General features: G+C 39.4%; 1 protein-coding gene across 1 annotated transcript; it reads right to left on the bottom strand.

Moving 5' to 3' along the window:
* Positions 1-981: 981 nt before the first annotated feature.
* Positions 982-17,187, bottom strand: LOC122655911 (AUGMIN subunit 8-like). Its single transcript, XM_043850292.1, is given in 8 exon segments — positions 982-1,313; positions 9,403-9,510; positions 11,620-11,709; positions 11,791-11,907; positions 12,424-12,543; positions 14,458-15,723; positions 15,725-15,862; positions 17,116-17,187. Coding segments are annotated over 7 exon segments (1,839 nt in total). The 5' UTR covers positions 15,767-15,862; positions 17,116-17,187; the 3' UTR covers positions 982-1,217.
* Positions 17,188-17,408: the final 221 nt, after the last annotated feature.

Here is a 17,408-nt window from a genome sequence, read left to right as displayed (position 1 = left end):
ATGAAAACTGTGAAAGGGTGCTTTCCATGCCTCCATGGCTTTACAATGTCTTAATAATACAATGCTGCATTTCCCCATCACACCAATCGATGTGGTTAATGGCAGTTCTTAACTGATATGCATTAGATAAAGTAATGTTCCATTTGTCTTTTCATGCTGGTGAGGGTGATTCAGTTGATGGGCAACGGCTAGCCTTGAAGTTGTACTTACCAATTTGTGAGGAAGTTCCCTCTTCACTTGACCTTTCAAATGTGCTTGTATGACTGTGAAATGTCAAGGGACAAAGTTGGAAGGAAAATTCTCTACAACCTTCCATCACAGAAGAAGACATTCAAATGGAGGAACATATATGAAATGAGAAAGAACAATAAGCACAAAGTGCTGTAATTGGCTAGCTTTAAGAACCAGGGCACTGAGTCACAATGAACTTAGGAGAAAGGAAGATAATTCCTTGTGAGAGGGGATGCTGTGGGTGGGAAAGATCAGAAAGTGCTAGAATTGGTTAACGAAGGCAGAATTTACCTTTTAACCGTCAACGGATAGGGTGTGTGAGATTGAAAATATCACAAGTGTCAACTTGACCTAGTTTGGATAAAACAAGATGCTACAGCAAGCCATGTTTCCGGGGGTCAGGTAGATAGAAGGAGACAGGGAAGGGATGCAACTCTTTTGTGCGAGTGTATGTTTCCTTTTGGGGGGGGGGGGGGGAGAGGGGAGGGGGGTTTGCTCTTTGGTTTTCACTTTCTTTTGACTTTCTTGGAGAGTTGGAGTGGACTCTTTTCATTCTGCATGTCTGATAAGCTTTTCAAGTTTTAGATAAAAGTATTTCACTGGTTAAAAAATAAAAAAGAACACAAACAGCTGAAGGAATGAAGTAAAGCTGAAAACACAAAATGCATGTCCCCAACTGTGTTGTAGGAGGCAAATCTTTGGTGATAAATGCAATATTGAAACTCTTCACTAATATTCTGAACTTGTGCATTGATTTTCCAACCTCTGTTTCCTTCTGCATTTTCTTTTCACTTGGGTGATACAAAAATTACAGGGTGAAAGAAGAGAGCTCAAAGCCCCTTGTTAAAAAAAAAAAGGAGAAAAAAAATATATAAAATTTTCCACCAAAGGAAAAAACCAATTTACACTCACTGGGAGATGAGCAGGCATGTCGCTATCTTTTACAATATAGTGGAAAGCAGTAAATTGTTAGCCATTTGGAGAGGTCACACAAGTGTTCTAACTGCCAAGAGTGGTTGCTCCCCTTTATGCAAAGCTTGTTTCAGTTGTATGAGATGTATCCTGAGGCTGTTTTCCTCCATCTGTTTGAAGCAAAAAATGATCAGATCTTCAGAGTACTTAACATGTAGCATATGGCTTGCATGCTCGTTCATATAGATTGCAGATAACCATATCGTTACCATTAGAACAGATCATCTAGTTATGTATTTACAGTCCAGAATTTTTTCCACTGGCCAGATTTTGAAATTATGCAGTACAGTATTAATCGATACATTGACATTTCCTTTTCTAGTTAATATCTGAAGGCTTCACAACATGCAAATTCCTTTTATCAGCAATCACTAGCTCAGAGAATCAGAAGTGGCTCAAGAGGACAAAGAGCAAAAACAATGACTGAAGAGTAGAATATATTAGCAACTAGATATATCACTAAGTTAATGCACTTAGAATTTCTCCCCAGAGAGGATGCCTACCAGCTGACCACAGAACAAGCGGACTGAGTTGGTCTCTTCCTCTCTCCCCCCCCCCCCCCCCAAAGATAAAATGAGTTGGTTGTGTTTGGGGCTAACTCCCCAATTTGCTTGAAAAAGTGAGCCTTCAAGAACTTTCTATCCTCCCCTTCAAGGTGAAAGCAGTAGCATCACTAGAATGTATTGCAGTTTCCACATATTTAATATTATGTTCCTTTTAGAATATGGTATAGCATTCCCTAAGTGTACCCCAGATATCTTAAATAACCATTCCCTGTTTATCATGATGGGTTTGGTTTGCATATTCACACATCAAATGAATTTGTACAATTGTGAAGATCTAAAGAGTTATGCCGAACACACTCCTACACATCTAAAAAAGAAGGGGATTGGTAATCTGTCGGTTCAAAGGAAACCCACACAAGATGGTCTCAAGAGAGATGTGCCTGATTTAGAAACAGTTGCTCCCTAGTCCTCAACTTTGAACCAAGGATCTGTCCCCCCCCCCCCCCCTATTTGCACATTGTTAAAAGAGTTTGGGTAGGAGTTGGTTGTTAGAGGCAAAGGCAGTTTTATCACAAGCTGGTGCTGACCCCAAAGATGCAAGAAAGTTATGGAACAAAAACTAGAAAGAAATCCAGATGCATGATGCAACTCCAAGTGTCAAGTGAGTGTATGGAGAAGGACCAAGTGAAAATTCTTCCGATGTTCTAATTTCCAATTTAATTGTACATCACATGTATATACAGAGAAAAGGTGCCCATTGGGGGGAGGGGGGGGAGAGAGACAAACAGATCTCCCAAATATTCCCTAAATTTCACATCTTGAAGCATGATGCAAGGATAAGGGCCTAATACAATTTTGTTACTTAAAAAAAAAGAACACTGCTTCTGGCATCTCCAAAAGAGATTTCTGTAAATACTCAACTTAGATGAGACATCATTGTCATTAATAGAATTTTGCGGAGGAGAAAAAGGAATTCATCCAGAATGACTTCTTTTCTAGAATTGAGAAAAGGAAATCTCATAAAATAACCATATAAACTAAAATGTGAGATCATAACAACTCTTAAAAGTTCCAGAGTCATAGGAAATTAAACACATTATAATTTATAATAGCTCCTAAGAGGCTAAGACAACACTAATGACATAAGAATGAAGGATATAATCAAAGTAATGCAAAAACTCCCATAATCCAAATTCCCATTCCAAGATTCAACACCTTCCAAAATTTGTTTCAGTTCACATGGTCTTACACAACACCTGACTCTTTAATGGTTCAGTGTCAAAGAAAACACAAAGCCTGAAACCTTAATGTTCTTAAAAGAAAAAAGAAAAGAAAACCAGTTAAGAACAATCCTGTATATGTTACTGAGTGAGCTCACTGGCTGAATCTCTAAGTCTCAGAAGCTTTACTTCGGAACAGGGATGGAAATGGAGCAGCCTTCAATCTGATGCAGGTTCATCATAGAAATTGGCTTATTTCTTTAGAAATAGGCCTAGGGTTGGGTTATATATGTATTGGGCCTTTGTTCCCAAGGGTTTTCTATGTATTAGGCCACTCTAATGAGCCTAAACTAAGGGTACATAGGTTGCATACGAGATTAGCCCAATATTTAGTTTATTTTTATGTTTTTAATTGAACCGGTTCAAATTGGTTGCATCTAATTGGTTCAATTTAAGTGATCATGTGACTTGGTTAAGTGGTCATGTGACAACTTAAATGGTCATGTGATGTAAGTTGGGCTGGATTAGGACTCTATAAGTCCAGCCATGTTTTGAGTCTATTTCCTTTAGTATTTTAGTTTCCTAGTCAGTTTAAGTTATCTAATAGGTTAGGGATAGGGTTAGGCCATTCTTTTTTAGTATCTAAGTCTATTTTTGAGTCTTCTATATAAGTTTGTAAGGGAGGCCAGCATTGAATACGAATTTTGATTAATAAAACTTAGCTTTATACTTGCTGCCTTTGCTCCATTATGAGTGTGTCTTACGAGTAATATCAAGGTTGCCTTGTGAGTAATATCAAGGTGAAGGGATTGGTGGATCTCCAATCGACTCCTTGCATTGTGAAGATCGGGAGGGCTGCTACTTATCTCCTTGCATCTTGTAGATCGGGAGACCCCATTGTTCATCTTCAAAGCTGTTGCCACTGAAGATCTCTTCAAATCCAGTAAGTTTGAATCTGAACTTTGTTTAAACCTTCTTCTTCTCACTCCTACCTTAACTAGGATTCCTCCATAACTTCAAATCTGTCCATTAGTTTCAAACCAAACTTTCAGCAAACACCCCTCACATCATTATTGACACTCGATCCAAGTTTTATCAAACCCCCACCACCCTAAACCCTAGAATCCTCTACTCCTACCTCCACTAGGAATTGTCTCCAACAACCTTATGTTGCTGTCCAACTCATCTAATCTACTTCCATTCACTCAAACATCATAAAACCTATACCATTAGACTTCCCTACACCTGCCTATCATTACCATATAAGATAACCCTAACCTAAACCTAACTTAACCTAGTTTTGCCCTAAATTAGTAAACCCTAACCCAATCGGTCACCTTTGTGTGTGACTCCATTACCCTAACTCCTAGTCGGATTACTCCTACCTAAGACTACATTAATTGGTATCAGAGCCATGGATGAGCATGGCCAGCCCATTACCTCTGTCTCTATCGACTCTTTGAACAAAATTCTAGACATGCTTCAGCAGTTTCATGCTGGTCAAAGGGCTATAAGTCAAACGTTGCAGCGAATTGAGCAACACCAAACTACTCCAGTAAGGAACAACAACATACCAATGGAAAAGGACATATATCAATTACACTCTCAAGTTCACCGACCTCATAGAAGGCACAGGGAAGAAAGGTATAGAGAATACAAATTTTCATTGCCAAAGGAAGTTGAAGATAAAGATGAAGTAACAATGAATTGTGACGAAAAAGAAGAGACCATGTTTGAAGCTTCAAAGATGGAAGTTCAACGTGTAGAAGATTCTACTGAAGAGGTATACATTAAAGAGAACAAAGTAGACAAAGATGAAACAGTAGAAGATGAAAAGTTGATTGAGAGTATTCTAAAGGAAAACAATGACCATCAAGATGCTGTTCTTGAAGAGGTGGAGCTTGTGTCTCATGCATTAGATGAGAAGGTTACTAACACTGAAGGCTCTATGGACGAGACATTGACAGTTGCTGCTGATTCAAAGAAAGAACACATAGAGTTTGTTATGCCACCATGGTTCTTCGAAGAGCAAGCTCCACGCATTGAAGACTTTATCCCCAATGTTCCTGCCTCATCGGAATTTTGTTTGGGTATGGTCAAAGCTGCTGATCACATGTTGATTCCCCCCATCACTGCAAAATTCAAGGACGAATTTTTTCAAGTTAGGGAGAGTTTATGCAGGTTCATCATAGAAATTGGCTTATTTCTTTAGAAATAGGCCTAGGGTTGGGTTATATACGTGTTGGGCCTTTGTTCCCAAGGGTTTTCTATGTATTAGGCCACTTTAATGAGCCTAAACTAAGGGTACATAGGTTGCATACGGGATTAGCCCAATACTTAGTTTATTTTTATGCTTTTTAATTGAACTGGTTCAAATTGGTTGCATCCAATTGGTTCAATTTAAGTGATCATGTGACTTGGTTAAGTGGTCATGTGACAACTTAAGTGGTCATGTGATGTAAGTTGGGCTGGATTAGGACTCTATAAGTCCAGCCATGTTTTGAATCTATTTCCTTTAGTATTCTAGTTTCCTAGTCAGTTTAAGTTACCTAATAGGTTAGGGATATGGTTAGGCCATTCCTTTTTAGTGTCTAAGTCTATTTTTGAGTCTTCTATATAAGTTTGTAAGGGAGACTAGCATTGAATACGAATTTTGATTAATAAAACTTAGCTTTATGCTTGCTGCCTTTGTTGTTGCCTTTGCTCCATCGTGAGTGTGCCTTGTGAGTAATATCAAGGTTGCCTTGTGAGTAATATCAAGGTGAAGGGATTGGTAGATCTCCAATCGACTCCTTGCATCGTGAAGATCGGGAGGGCTGCTACTTATCTCTTTGCATCTTGTAGATCGGAAGACCCCATTGTTCATCTTCAAAGCTGCTGCCACTGAAGATCTCTTCAAATCCAGTAAGTTTGAATCTGAACTTTGTTTAAATCTTCTTCTTCTCACTCCTACCCTAACTAGGATTCCTCCATAACTTCAAATCTGTCCATTAGTTTCAAACCAAACTTTCAGCATACATCCCTTACATCATTATTGACACTCGATCCAAGTTTCATCAAACCCCCACCACCCTAAACCCTAGAATCCTCTACTCCTACCTCCACTAGGAATTGTCTCCAATAACCTTATCTTGCTGTCCAACTCATCTAACCTACTTCCATTCACTCAAACATCATAAAACCTATACCATTAGACTTCCCTACACCTGCCTATCATTACCATATAAGATAACCCTAACCTAAACCTAACTTAACCCTAGTTTTGCCCTAAATTAGTAAACCCTAACCCAATTGGCCAGCCTTTGTGTGTGACCCCATTACCCTGGCTCCTAGTGGGATTACTCCTACCTAGGACTACATTACAATGCCTTTCAAAATTAATTTCAATTTACATGGTCTTACAGAACACCTGGCTCTTTAATGGTATACTGTCAAAGAAATCACAAAGCCTGAAACCTTAATGTTCTTAAAAGAAAAAAGAAAAGAAAACCCGTTAAGAACAATCCTGTATATGCTACTGAGTGAGCTCACTGGCTGAATCTCTAAGTCCCAGAAGCTTTACTTTGGAACAGGGATTGAAATGGAGCAGCCTTCTTGCCGGTGGCAAGTATTGAAATGGAGGTCAAATAGAGGTCAAATGGAGCACTCCCTCACCCCTCCCCCCCCCCCCCCAAAAAAAAATTTTTTGAGGGGGGAGGGGGGGATTTGTCAAGTGCTGATTGGTTATTTGGTCAAGGTTCACAAAAGTAAACTCATGTAGGTTTCAGGTCATAAAAAACCAATCTATATATCTATTTTAATACCTCCTTAATTTAATCTTCTAAGGGCCATTGCTTGGTGCAATGCAAAAGGCTCAGATTGCCAGCATGAAGACATGGATTCAATCTAAGGGCAGCCACTTTGTGCAAATATGGTGAGAGTTGGGACTGATCCTGATCAACCCCTTCTGGGACCCTGCGCTGGAGCAGGACTTGCACCAGGTTACAGACTTCTTTATTTTAATTTACCAATTATGTTGCAATTGCATGGTGCACCCAACTGACAAGTTGAACTGGATTTGGCTGAAGAATCTGTATTGCACCTGATTTAAGTTCTAATTGCATGGTGTGCCCAACTGACAGTTGAATGTGTTTTAATGGATATGCTTTCTAGTGGTTTATTTTATACTTGGTCAAATAGGAGATGGAATGGAGGATAATTCGAGAGCATCTGAATAGGCCTTTGTGCTCCCCAGCTGGAGGAGGAAATTCCCTGATGCATGCGTTGGTTATGAACCACCGGCTTGTGGCTTGGACCATTGCCTAATGACAGTCACACTTTTAGTCCCCTACAACCAAAAGGGAAGAAACTGTTTAGATTTAGGCAAGATGGAGGTATCTTCTGGGGTGTAATGAAACAACAAAAGACAGTTGAGAAGCGAGGGATGGATCTCCCATGTTTGGAGTGCATAAAAATTAATGATTGCTAGATCCTATATGGCTGTATGGAAGCGAAACTCTGCTCCAATGTGGATGATGAGGTCGCATACACTGGTCGCAGTGTGTAAATAGAAACACCAGTTTTTTCCACTCCACAACTCTTTAGAGAAGGAGCCGCAATAAAATTTTCAAACTTAAAGCAGAGAACGGAAGATGGTTAGAGAAAGAAGAGGATATTGATGTAGAAATTTTCAAAAAATTCTAGAGCTTGTATATATCAGAAGGACCCCATCATGTTGGTCAAGCCCTGCAGTTTTTCTCACTAAAGTTTAGTGAGAGTATGAACAATGAACTGTGTTTGCCAGCCTCTGATGATGAAGTGAAGGTGATTCTCTTTACTATGAAGCCTCTGAAAGCACCGGATATGGATGGTATGTCTCCAACATTCTTCCAATCATTTTGGGACACAGTAGGTCCAGATGTTTGCCGAGCAATTAAGTCTTTTCTTGAGTCAGGATTCCATCTTCAAGACCTCAATCATAGACACCTACTCCTAATCCCTAAAGGAAGTGAAGGTGATTCTCTTTACTATGAAGCCTCTGAAAGCACCGGATACGGATGGTATGTCTCCAACATTCTTCCAATCATATTGGGACACAGTAGGTCGAGATGTTTGCCTAGCAATTAAGTCTTTTCTTGAGTCAGGATTCCATCTTCAAGACCTCAATCATATACACCTACTCCCAAACCCTAAAGGAAAAGTGGCAGAGTCAGTGAATCATTTCATGCCAATTAGTCTTTGTTATGTGCTACACAGAATCTTCTAAAAAGTTCTGGCGAGAAGGCTAAAAAAATTCTTGGACCAAAGAGTAGCTCCTGAGCCGAATGCATTGTTGAAGGGCAAAGCATTTCGGAAAATATCCTTATAGCCCGTGAAGTGTTTCACCACATGAAGAGAGGAAAGAGTCACTTAGCAGTCTTCAAGTTAGATATGAGGAAAGCTTATGATCAGATCGAGTAGAGCTTCCTTGAAGCAATTTTGGTAAAATTGGGCCTTTGCGATAAGTGGTGTTTAGAGTAACCAGTTCCAACAATTATGTAGGTGTTGGGCTTTTGATCCCATGCATAAAATATGGGTAGAAAATAGGAAAACAGGATTTACATCATTAGTTTAGTTAGGGTCCTGTTTTGAGTCAGTTTCTTTCATTATTTTAGTTTCCTAGTCAATTTATGTTACCTTATTAGTTAAGGATTGGGTTAAGCCTTTCCTTTTTACTGTTTGAGTCTGATTTTGAGTCTTCTATATAAGTTTATAAAGGGCTACAACCTTGTACACGAATTTGAATCAATGAGATTGAGAAAAAAACATAAACATAGCTTTGTGTTTTGCTCTGTGAGAGAGTATGGTGAGATGCCATTGGTGAGAGACCAAAATACTTTGAGAGGCTGTGGTGAGAGACTTGAGTCTTAGAGAGACTACCCTATCTTCTTCTTCCCTTCTTCAATTTCTTGTTTTTTATTTAATTGTTCTGAAATTTCCTGCAAATCTGAGAACATATCGAGATATTTATCGTTGCTGAACCTGAAGTTTGTGATTATCTTGTGGACTGGTTATCACTTGTGACTGAGCTACATTAGGAACACTTTCTAAACATTATTCAAGAGGAAGTCCCAAGAATTACTTTAAATTTTATGCTGTCCTTGCTTGATTTTGGGGTTTAATAATAATTGTCCCTCTACTTTTAGGTCAGAGAATATGTGCTTGGATGCTTCCGGTTTCTTTGAACCCATGGGTTAGCTTTGGAAGTTTTTTTTTAAAGGGAAAGGACAGTATTGTTTTCTATAAATAAGCTCAAGTAATAAGTGGCAAAGCAATTTTTGTTTCTAATGATGAGCACAGAGCATTTAATATGATGGTGTCAGTAAATTGTACTAATCTTTTGATCTTTTGTTTGTGTTCATTCAGCCAATCACACCCCAACAGCTTAAATAGCAATGATAGGAGAAGTATTAATCCATGTATCATGTGCCCCTGTACAGATCTTAGTTCTCTACCTGCATTGCTGCTGTTGATGCCAAAAGATCTCTGCACTCGTCAAGCACATTTCTCTCCTGAGCTGCTACATTAGCAAGTTCAGAAACTAGGTGGTTAATCCCCTCCACCTGCGATGAAAAATGGATAGGATTCAGAGCCCATCATCTGGTGTATTAAATTAAAATAACACGACTAAAACTATCACATGACCTCCAAAAAAAATGTAATGATGCAAACAATATTGTGGCTATGGGGCCAGATAAAAAACACTGGCTAACTTGCTCTATTGAAGTTCTTATGAGCATTGAAGAAAGTAGAGCCACCAGTCAGAGGCATGACTATGCTCGCATCCAAACATTATGGACTATGCATGCATGAATCTCCCTGCTACATGTGCCATATACCAATTAGAATCACAAAATATAGGAAGGTCTTATGTGAAATAAAGTGAATGTAGGGAGTTGTAATACACATCCTTGATCTAACTTCCTTTTTCTCTGGGATTTGTGTCAGAGAATACAAACCCAAATAAGAAATGGATCTCTAACAGGTTGAGCAATGCTTTGCAAGTTGCTTGCTAATCCGACCCTTCCTCAAATTATCCAACAAACAATGCTAATCTGACTTTGGTGTTCCCCGATTTGGGCTGGAATCGCTCACAACCCAGCTGATGAATGGATTGAATTGGGTGTTTGTGATTCAGAGCCTATTTAGATTCTCACTTCTTAAGACCAGATAGCCAGATAATTGGTTGACTAACAGATGAAGCTCAGGCCTACAAGTGAGACTGATTATCTGACTCCAAATGTTACCAAGACAAGTTCATTCAAGTAATGTACGAAACATCACTACATGTTGAGATGCCACTCACATCTCACTTCCAAGCTTACCAACTTAATCAATCCATTGTTTTTACTCATTCGTGCTGAACGTGAATAGTTTTATTTTATCTAATTTATAAATAGGAAATAAAAATTGTTCTGGATAGATTAAAATATTTTCTGATCGTTCGTGTTTAACTGGAGTTAGTTTCAGCTTATCTTATTTAGAAATAGGAAATTAAGAAATTTTCTCCATTCCAGCTCAACTCGACCTAGTTTTCTCATTTCTGTAAGGCTTATTTTCTGTAAATCAGGGAGCTCATTGAAGCTTGTCTTCATCGAGAAAACAGAAAGTTGGAAGAGTATTAGTTTTAGTTAGTAAATGCTATTCTATTTTCCCATGGCAATATGAGCTTTCTAGGCTAAATGCATGGCTGGGAGATGCAAGCATGCTTTCAACTACCATGCGTTGCTCAAGTTAGTGTATGAAAAATCTATTGTCCCACAGAAACCATTCCTTAAGAAAAGGATAGAAAAAATACTTTGAAGGAAATACCAGAATGGTGAGAAGACTAATGGATAGAAAACTACAGTTAAACACTGTAATGTCTTTATTTGTCTTCATAGATAGATCGAAAAAGACTGTACTTAAAAGCTTCTAGGAGATGTGATGTAGGAGAAAACTTCCACAATTGTAATTGTACTAGGAATGGAAATCCTAATTACCCAAGGAATCGGATGTTGAGTCATATTCCTACAAAGAAATAGATAAGTGGAATCCTAAGCCTACAAGAAAAAATATAAAAGAACCAGTAAAAAATGTGATTTTCCTTTTTAATTATCAGAATGTATAGAAGAGAAAACTGAAGAAACTGATCTAATAACTCAGCAAAAATTAGGAGTCTCGGCTAGTCTTATTATATTGGTCCTCCTGAATCCTGATAACCTGCCTAGCTTTTCAGAATGTCTATACGTAACTTTCCACAAGCACAAACATATTGAAAGACTGACATGGTTTTCAGGAGACGAGAAAAAGCAAACTCCAATTCAATAAAAAAGTGGCAAACGTTGAGGGAGGGGATCACCACGCCGCCAGCATGTAATGGAATCTCATGCTCAACCAATGGAAGTGCGGGAGAGAGTGAGCCCACAGTTCGTATTCCACCCAGGGGGAGAGTGTTAGGGAGGAGAGAGAAAGTGTCAATGCGAGATGCATCACGCCACTGACATGTGGATCATTTTCCCTCAAAACATTAAATTTCAACCAGTTAGAGAAACCTAATACATTGCTGATACATTTAAAGATGCATATACAAGCAAAAGATCTAGCCCAGGCTTAGAAGAAAAGAAGACAGAACAAAAGCAGAACAAATGTAATTGCATAAATTAATGAATACTAAGTGGAATATGACCCACCCTTGATAGCAAAGAACATATGGAGGAACCCATTGCCTGCATCACATCAAGGGCTGAACAAATAGCTTCCTTTACGGTGATGATATTAGCCTGTAAAGGTACAAATTAATAAAAGATCCAAATATTTTAAACTCTACATTTCATATTTGATGAACTTATCACAGAGCATACCCTTGCACCACCAGAAACTGGAATCCGGAGAGTACAAGCCTCTAAAGCTTCAGTTGCCCCAGCTAAAGAACAAAGATGATCTCGTTCCAGTACAACCCAATCATCAAGGTAGGCCATCTGCAATAATCATTGTTACACCAAATGTTTAAAATATGACATATTTCAAGCAACTAAGCAACTAAAAAACTAATGGATTATGGTGTCAACATCTGAATATTGGAATGCCAAGAAAAGTAGCCCATGTATTTCCTATTATTAATGACAATGTGACAAAGCAAACTCCAACATGAATTTCATTAGGAGTTGCCAAATATATTTTCAAATGGGTTCAGGAATTCCATATGATCTTGCTAGTACTTTTTAATTTATTACTAGTTGCGGTTTGTGCCCCCTTTTCCATGGAAACTCAGTTAATTCATTACTAGGAATCTCCAATGCCCCGCAAAAAAAGAAAAGGTTGTTTTAGTCTTTTGACACTTCTTTTTCCCCTTTGTCCTTTCAATTAACATTGGTAATAAAATATCATTTTTTATTGTCCTGTAAGCACCCTAAACACCCCCTCCAAAAAGGGAGGGGTGGAAGAAAGGAAAGTAAAAGAAAAAGATTAACACAGTAGTGAAGTAGAGACCTTACTTGTTCATTCAGAACAGAGTTAAGCTTCAGCTCTTGCCTCAACTGTTGAAAGTTTATCCTTTTCACGGTGACAGAATCCCGTAATTCTGAAGTAGTTCCCCACACATTAAAAAGAGTTTTCTGCTTGGACATGTTTACAGTACAACATTACACCCTGCACTTTGCGAACATTTAACCACTACAAGAATATATTGCCACCAAAAAGGAATTGCTACATGGCATATCCAAATTTGCTCTCAATAGGAATGCTACTAAGAAAAAATAACCAAGAAATATATGAAGGAAAAAGGTACCACAAGTTCTCAATGTCAACGAATTACAATCTAGGTTCTTCTTTGAGAGATCTCATGTACTAGAAAAGGAAATAAAAATCATTTTATTTTAATGAGCAGGGAAACTTATGATGAGAACAGACACTTATAGATACACGCGACGGTAGGTAAGGACCTACAGCCTTCTCAAATCAATCCAAATCACTATTGGCCCAAAAATTCTTAAGTGGGTCGAACGTATACCGAACTCTGTGAGGGCATAGAATGCCAGGTGAGAAATGATCAAACCCGGTGTGAAGCCCCAATTTTTGACTGGAGGGGACCCCAAAGGCCTCTGCCTTTCCATCCCTTGGATAGATAGAGAGGATGGTTTCTAGTTCTTCGGAGACCAAGCTACCCAGCTTGCTACTCATTTTAGATGATTTATCTTAATGTCTGGGGGAGCTAAACCATCTGGATCCCATACTTTGTGAAGCATTAGGACATGACTCACAATGCAAGAAAACGCCAATCAATACAGCCACTATCTAGTTACCAGCACAGATCAGATCATTTGCACACTAAGGTTACGAGGACCTGGACATCAACAGCAATTGGATGGGCTCTATAATTGTAAAAGCTCTTAATAAAGCTAGTTATCCTCCAAGCTCTGAGATCTTTATTTAATAAGAAGATAATTAAACCACCCAAAAAATATATATATTTGTTATACTGAAACCTGTTGGGTTTTTTGGTTGGCTTTTATCTAAACCGATTGATGGGTTAGTTCAAAGGTCTAATTTTTTGTCATCCATTTGAATGTTAGGTGAAGATTCTTCAGGTGTTGGAGTTTTCAAAAAGGTGAAGTCTTCAGGAGGTGGAGTCTTCTAGTAAATGGAGGAGTTGAGTCTTCAACTATGTTGGAACTTCCAAGAAAGTGGACGTGGTTTGGTGATTGAAGATATTATGCTTGGTGGAGTCTTCCAGGAGTCTCTTTGGAAGAAGTGTGAATGAGCTTTCTCTAAGGAGAGAGAAAGTCAAATCTTCTTCAACAAGTTAGAGGAAAGAGAATTAGTGGGTTTTCTCTAAGGAGAGAGAAAAGGCCAAGAAGAATAAAGTAAAGAGAAAAAATGTGTAGAGACACTAAGGGTGAAAGAGGAGGTGAGTGAGTGTCCAAGTGAGAAGAGGAAAGAGAGAAAGGGTGTACAAGGAACTTGGGTTTGAGTATCAAATCGCAAGAGTTGTACTATTATTTTTTTCTTCTCTTTGTTCTTAGTGGAAGATCGATCACTCAGTGGATGTAGGCAGTATTGTCGAACCACGTAAATCTCTTGTCTCTTGTGTGATTGTTTTCTTTTTCTTTTCTTTTGTTTATTCTTGTTGATCTTGCGCATACCAGTTTTGTGAGTTGCTCACATCGCAAAGAGAAGGTTGTTTCCCAACCCCAACAAAACCTTCTCCAAGGATTTTGTTGTTAGAGTTTTCTTATCTAGAGAAGACAGCATCTGGTTGATAGTTCTAACCTCCAAAAACACATTCAGGAACAAGGGAAGATGCATTTAGACAATGATAAGCAATCCAGAGGTAGTAGTCATTAAGATGACTCTGGGTCAAATAAAAGCCTGTAAGCCACATGCAACAGATGTATTGTCTCACCAGGAGCACAGCATGGCAAAGTAGTGAAAAGGGGGAGTTGACATAGTACAATTGATCCAAAATATGGGGCCACAAGAAAAATGCAGAGATTTCTACAACGATAGGGGAAAAATTGTAAGGAACCTACCTCGGCTGTCATTTTCTGGATACACAATGCTGTATCTGCCCGGGCATTGGCAAAGCGCCACTGCAAATGTCTATTGTACAGAAGCCGCAGCTGATGAGCATCTTCAATGTGGTTCATTGCTTTCTTTCCTTTTCTGACATCAGCAATAAAGCTGAGAACAGATGACGAATTGCTACATCGACTTGTCAAGGAGCTAACCGAAGGACAAGGGCTTGATGGCCTTGACCTAGATGGGCTGAGCATTGCTCTAGACGTGGTGGATGACGGTACTGGCGCGCTGCTTGGTGAAGGAAGACGAAGGGAAACAGGAATAGGCAATGACTGGGTCCTCCTGGAACGAGTAAATGATGAAGTTCTTTCTGCTGAACTTGAAGAAATGCCAGAATACATCTCAATCTCCATTCTCCCACTCAAATCAAATGACAGTCGCCTTGGGGTATCACTAACAGACTTTTCTAGGGGTCTACTCAAACCATCAGACACTGATGCTCTCCTCCGGGGAGAAACCCCTGTTACTGGAAAGGGTAATGAAGCAGCTTTGCTGCTCTTCTCTGTTAGATCCACACTTCTTGTTAAAGCACCAGCAGACACCTTCCCACCTGTTCTGCCAGGCCACAGTTGTTGATCTACTACTCTGGTTGATGAATTATCCACAGGCCTCGAATTCTCTGATTGGTCGGAGGTGTTCTTCCCTCTAAGAGGAGTCCTCTTCCTCTCAGGCGTTGCCTTCCGGACGGCATGTGTTTCGGCCTGCTTATGTGCTACATTGGCCGAAGGCTTCAATGTATGGTCGGAAGAAGGTTGGGTGACTGGTTTTTCTCTCTTAGTGATAGGAAGAGAGAATGTGTCCGACTGGAAAGAGACAGAGAGGCTCCGCATCGTAGAAGGCCACAAGCCCTCCGGCGCTCGACCACCCATTAGCCTTCTGGAAGATATGTGCATCTCTGCAGAGGACTCTTGAACTGGAGTGGAAGGCCTTGATGAGGATGGTGGTGTAGCGGGTCTTCTCCTCTCTGCCGATAGGGATCGCTTAGAAAATGAAGGGGATGTAGCAGAAGTACGCGTGACACTTGGAGAAGGGCACCTCCTGGGGGCAATAGCTGTGGAAAGAGAAGGCGAAGTGATCCCTGCCTTGTACCTTGATGTAACTTCCCTCGTTTTAGACCTGCGAGTGACTGCATTGTTCTTCTCCGATGGAAATAGTGGCCGTCTTGTGGTCTCCACTGCTTCCCCCTTCCGTACTCCCAGCTCTGCTTCACAAACATCCATTCACACCATCCAACTCAGACCACATTGAGAGGTTCTTCATAAATCTACACCCACATGACAGGCTTCTATGTATTCCCGTTTAAAGAAATGGTACCCAACACCGCAAAAGAAGATCCCCTTCGCTGCAACAAATCTGCTGCGAATGGAAAAAAAAATTTTAAATCAAAAGTAAGGAATTACACAGAGGCAAAAGGAAAAGAAAAAAAAGTAAACATAAAGAGAATAACTGGAAATAACACATCTTTACAGTTACAGCCACCCAGATCTGTTTATAGAATCAAACTATGCAATGCAACCCACCAGTGCAAACAGGTTAACTCTTTCGATGATAAGAAGCCCAAATACAAGCAGATCAGGGCACGACAAAGAGCCTAATGAGTCAGAATACATCTGCAGCATTGGAGATTTGTGTTGCAGAAAAGAGTGGAGAGGGCTACAACGTATGTTAAACGGTCATCGCTCGGTTAAGGGGGAATCCGACTTTAAAACTCTGGCAATAGACCAGCGAGTTAGGAGCAAGTGTACGATAGGAGACGTGTGGGGTGCGTACGATAAGCAGATTCCTTTTTCGCCCCTTTTGTCCCTCCCACGGGAGTGCCGTGGTCGGCTGGGCTGGATATGGGGTTTTCACTTCACCCTCTGTGGTCTGTCCCTCTTAAGATCCTCTGTAATAGCAGTCGTGAACGGCGAATTGGTTAATAAAATCATAAAGGAAACCAACGGTTTCTCTTGGGATCCACCATGGCTTAAGCAGATGAATTAAGATAGCAGTTAATTTCTTCCACATTTTGGAAAAGTTCCTGGTTGGTTTACTGAATTAAAAATCATAAAATGCATTAGTAGAGCATCTTGTTTGTTTGCAATTTTAATGTTCTCGGTTATGGTGCATTTTTGTTCGATGCGTAGGTTAAATTTATAGTTGCAGATTCTAGTTTCTATGGTTATGGGAGGAGAGCAGGATATCGATTTCCACGTGCTGGGGAGATGATTGTCCATCCCCATGAATTCAAATTTCTCAATAATAACTCAATAAATAAAGATTAGACATGGTTCTTATACTTCTTAAAGATTTTAACTTTATAATCTTTCTGTTTTGACTACTTCGATTTATTATTAAATACGAGGAACAACAATCGATGAAGAAGAACTTAATTAAAGCAAAATTACAGATTAGTTGCATAACTCCATCGTTCATTGTATTTTAAATCCATTTCCAGTACTAATTTTCAGGAAAATTTAATGAACAGTACAGAATTCATGAAATTCCAGATCAAACCATCTCAGAAATCCACCAAAAACCCAAGCAATTCGATTGAATCACAGAGAATTCTCACAACATCATCTGTTATACTAGTCTTACCACAACCGATCAATTAATTAAGAGCTCACCTTAAGAAAGGCATAAACCCTGGCAAAATCCGTAAGCAATCCAAGCAAGAGCAACTCGTGACACAAAATCACAACCTCTTGATCCTTCACTTCAATACACGACGAAAATCACGATTTCCTCAAAATCTATCGTTATTGACGCCAAGAAAATCTCAAAAAATCCAATCAAAAGATCTCTGCCTTCATCTATTCATCCATGTCCACGCTTTCCCAAATCACAAAACAGAGCACATATTTGAATCAAACTGATAATTCTTAAATCCACGACTTATTGACACCAAGAAAACCTCAAA

This window comes from Telopea speciosissima, chromosome 3 (assembly GCF_018873765.1).
Source record: "Telopea speciosissima isolate NSW1024214 ecotype Mountain lineage chromosome 3, Tspe_v1, whole genome shotgun sequence".
Classification (NCBI taxonomy): domain Eukaryota; kingdom Viridiplantae; phylum Streptophyta; class Magnoliopsida; order Proteales; family Proteaceae; genus Telopea; species Telopea speciosissima.
This window is presented reverse-complemented; position numbering and strand designations above follow the sequence as displayed.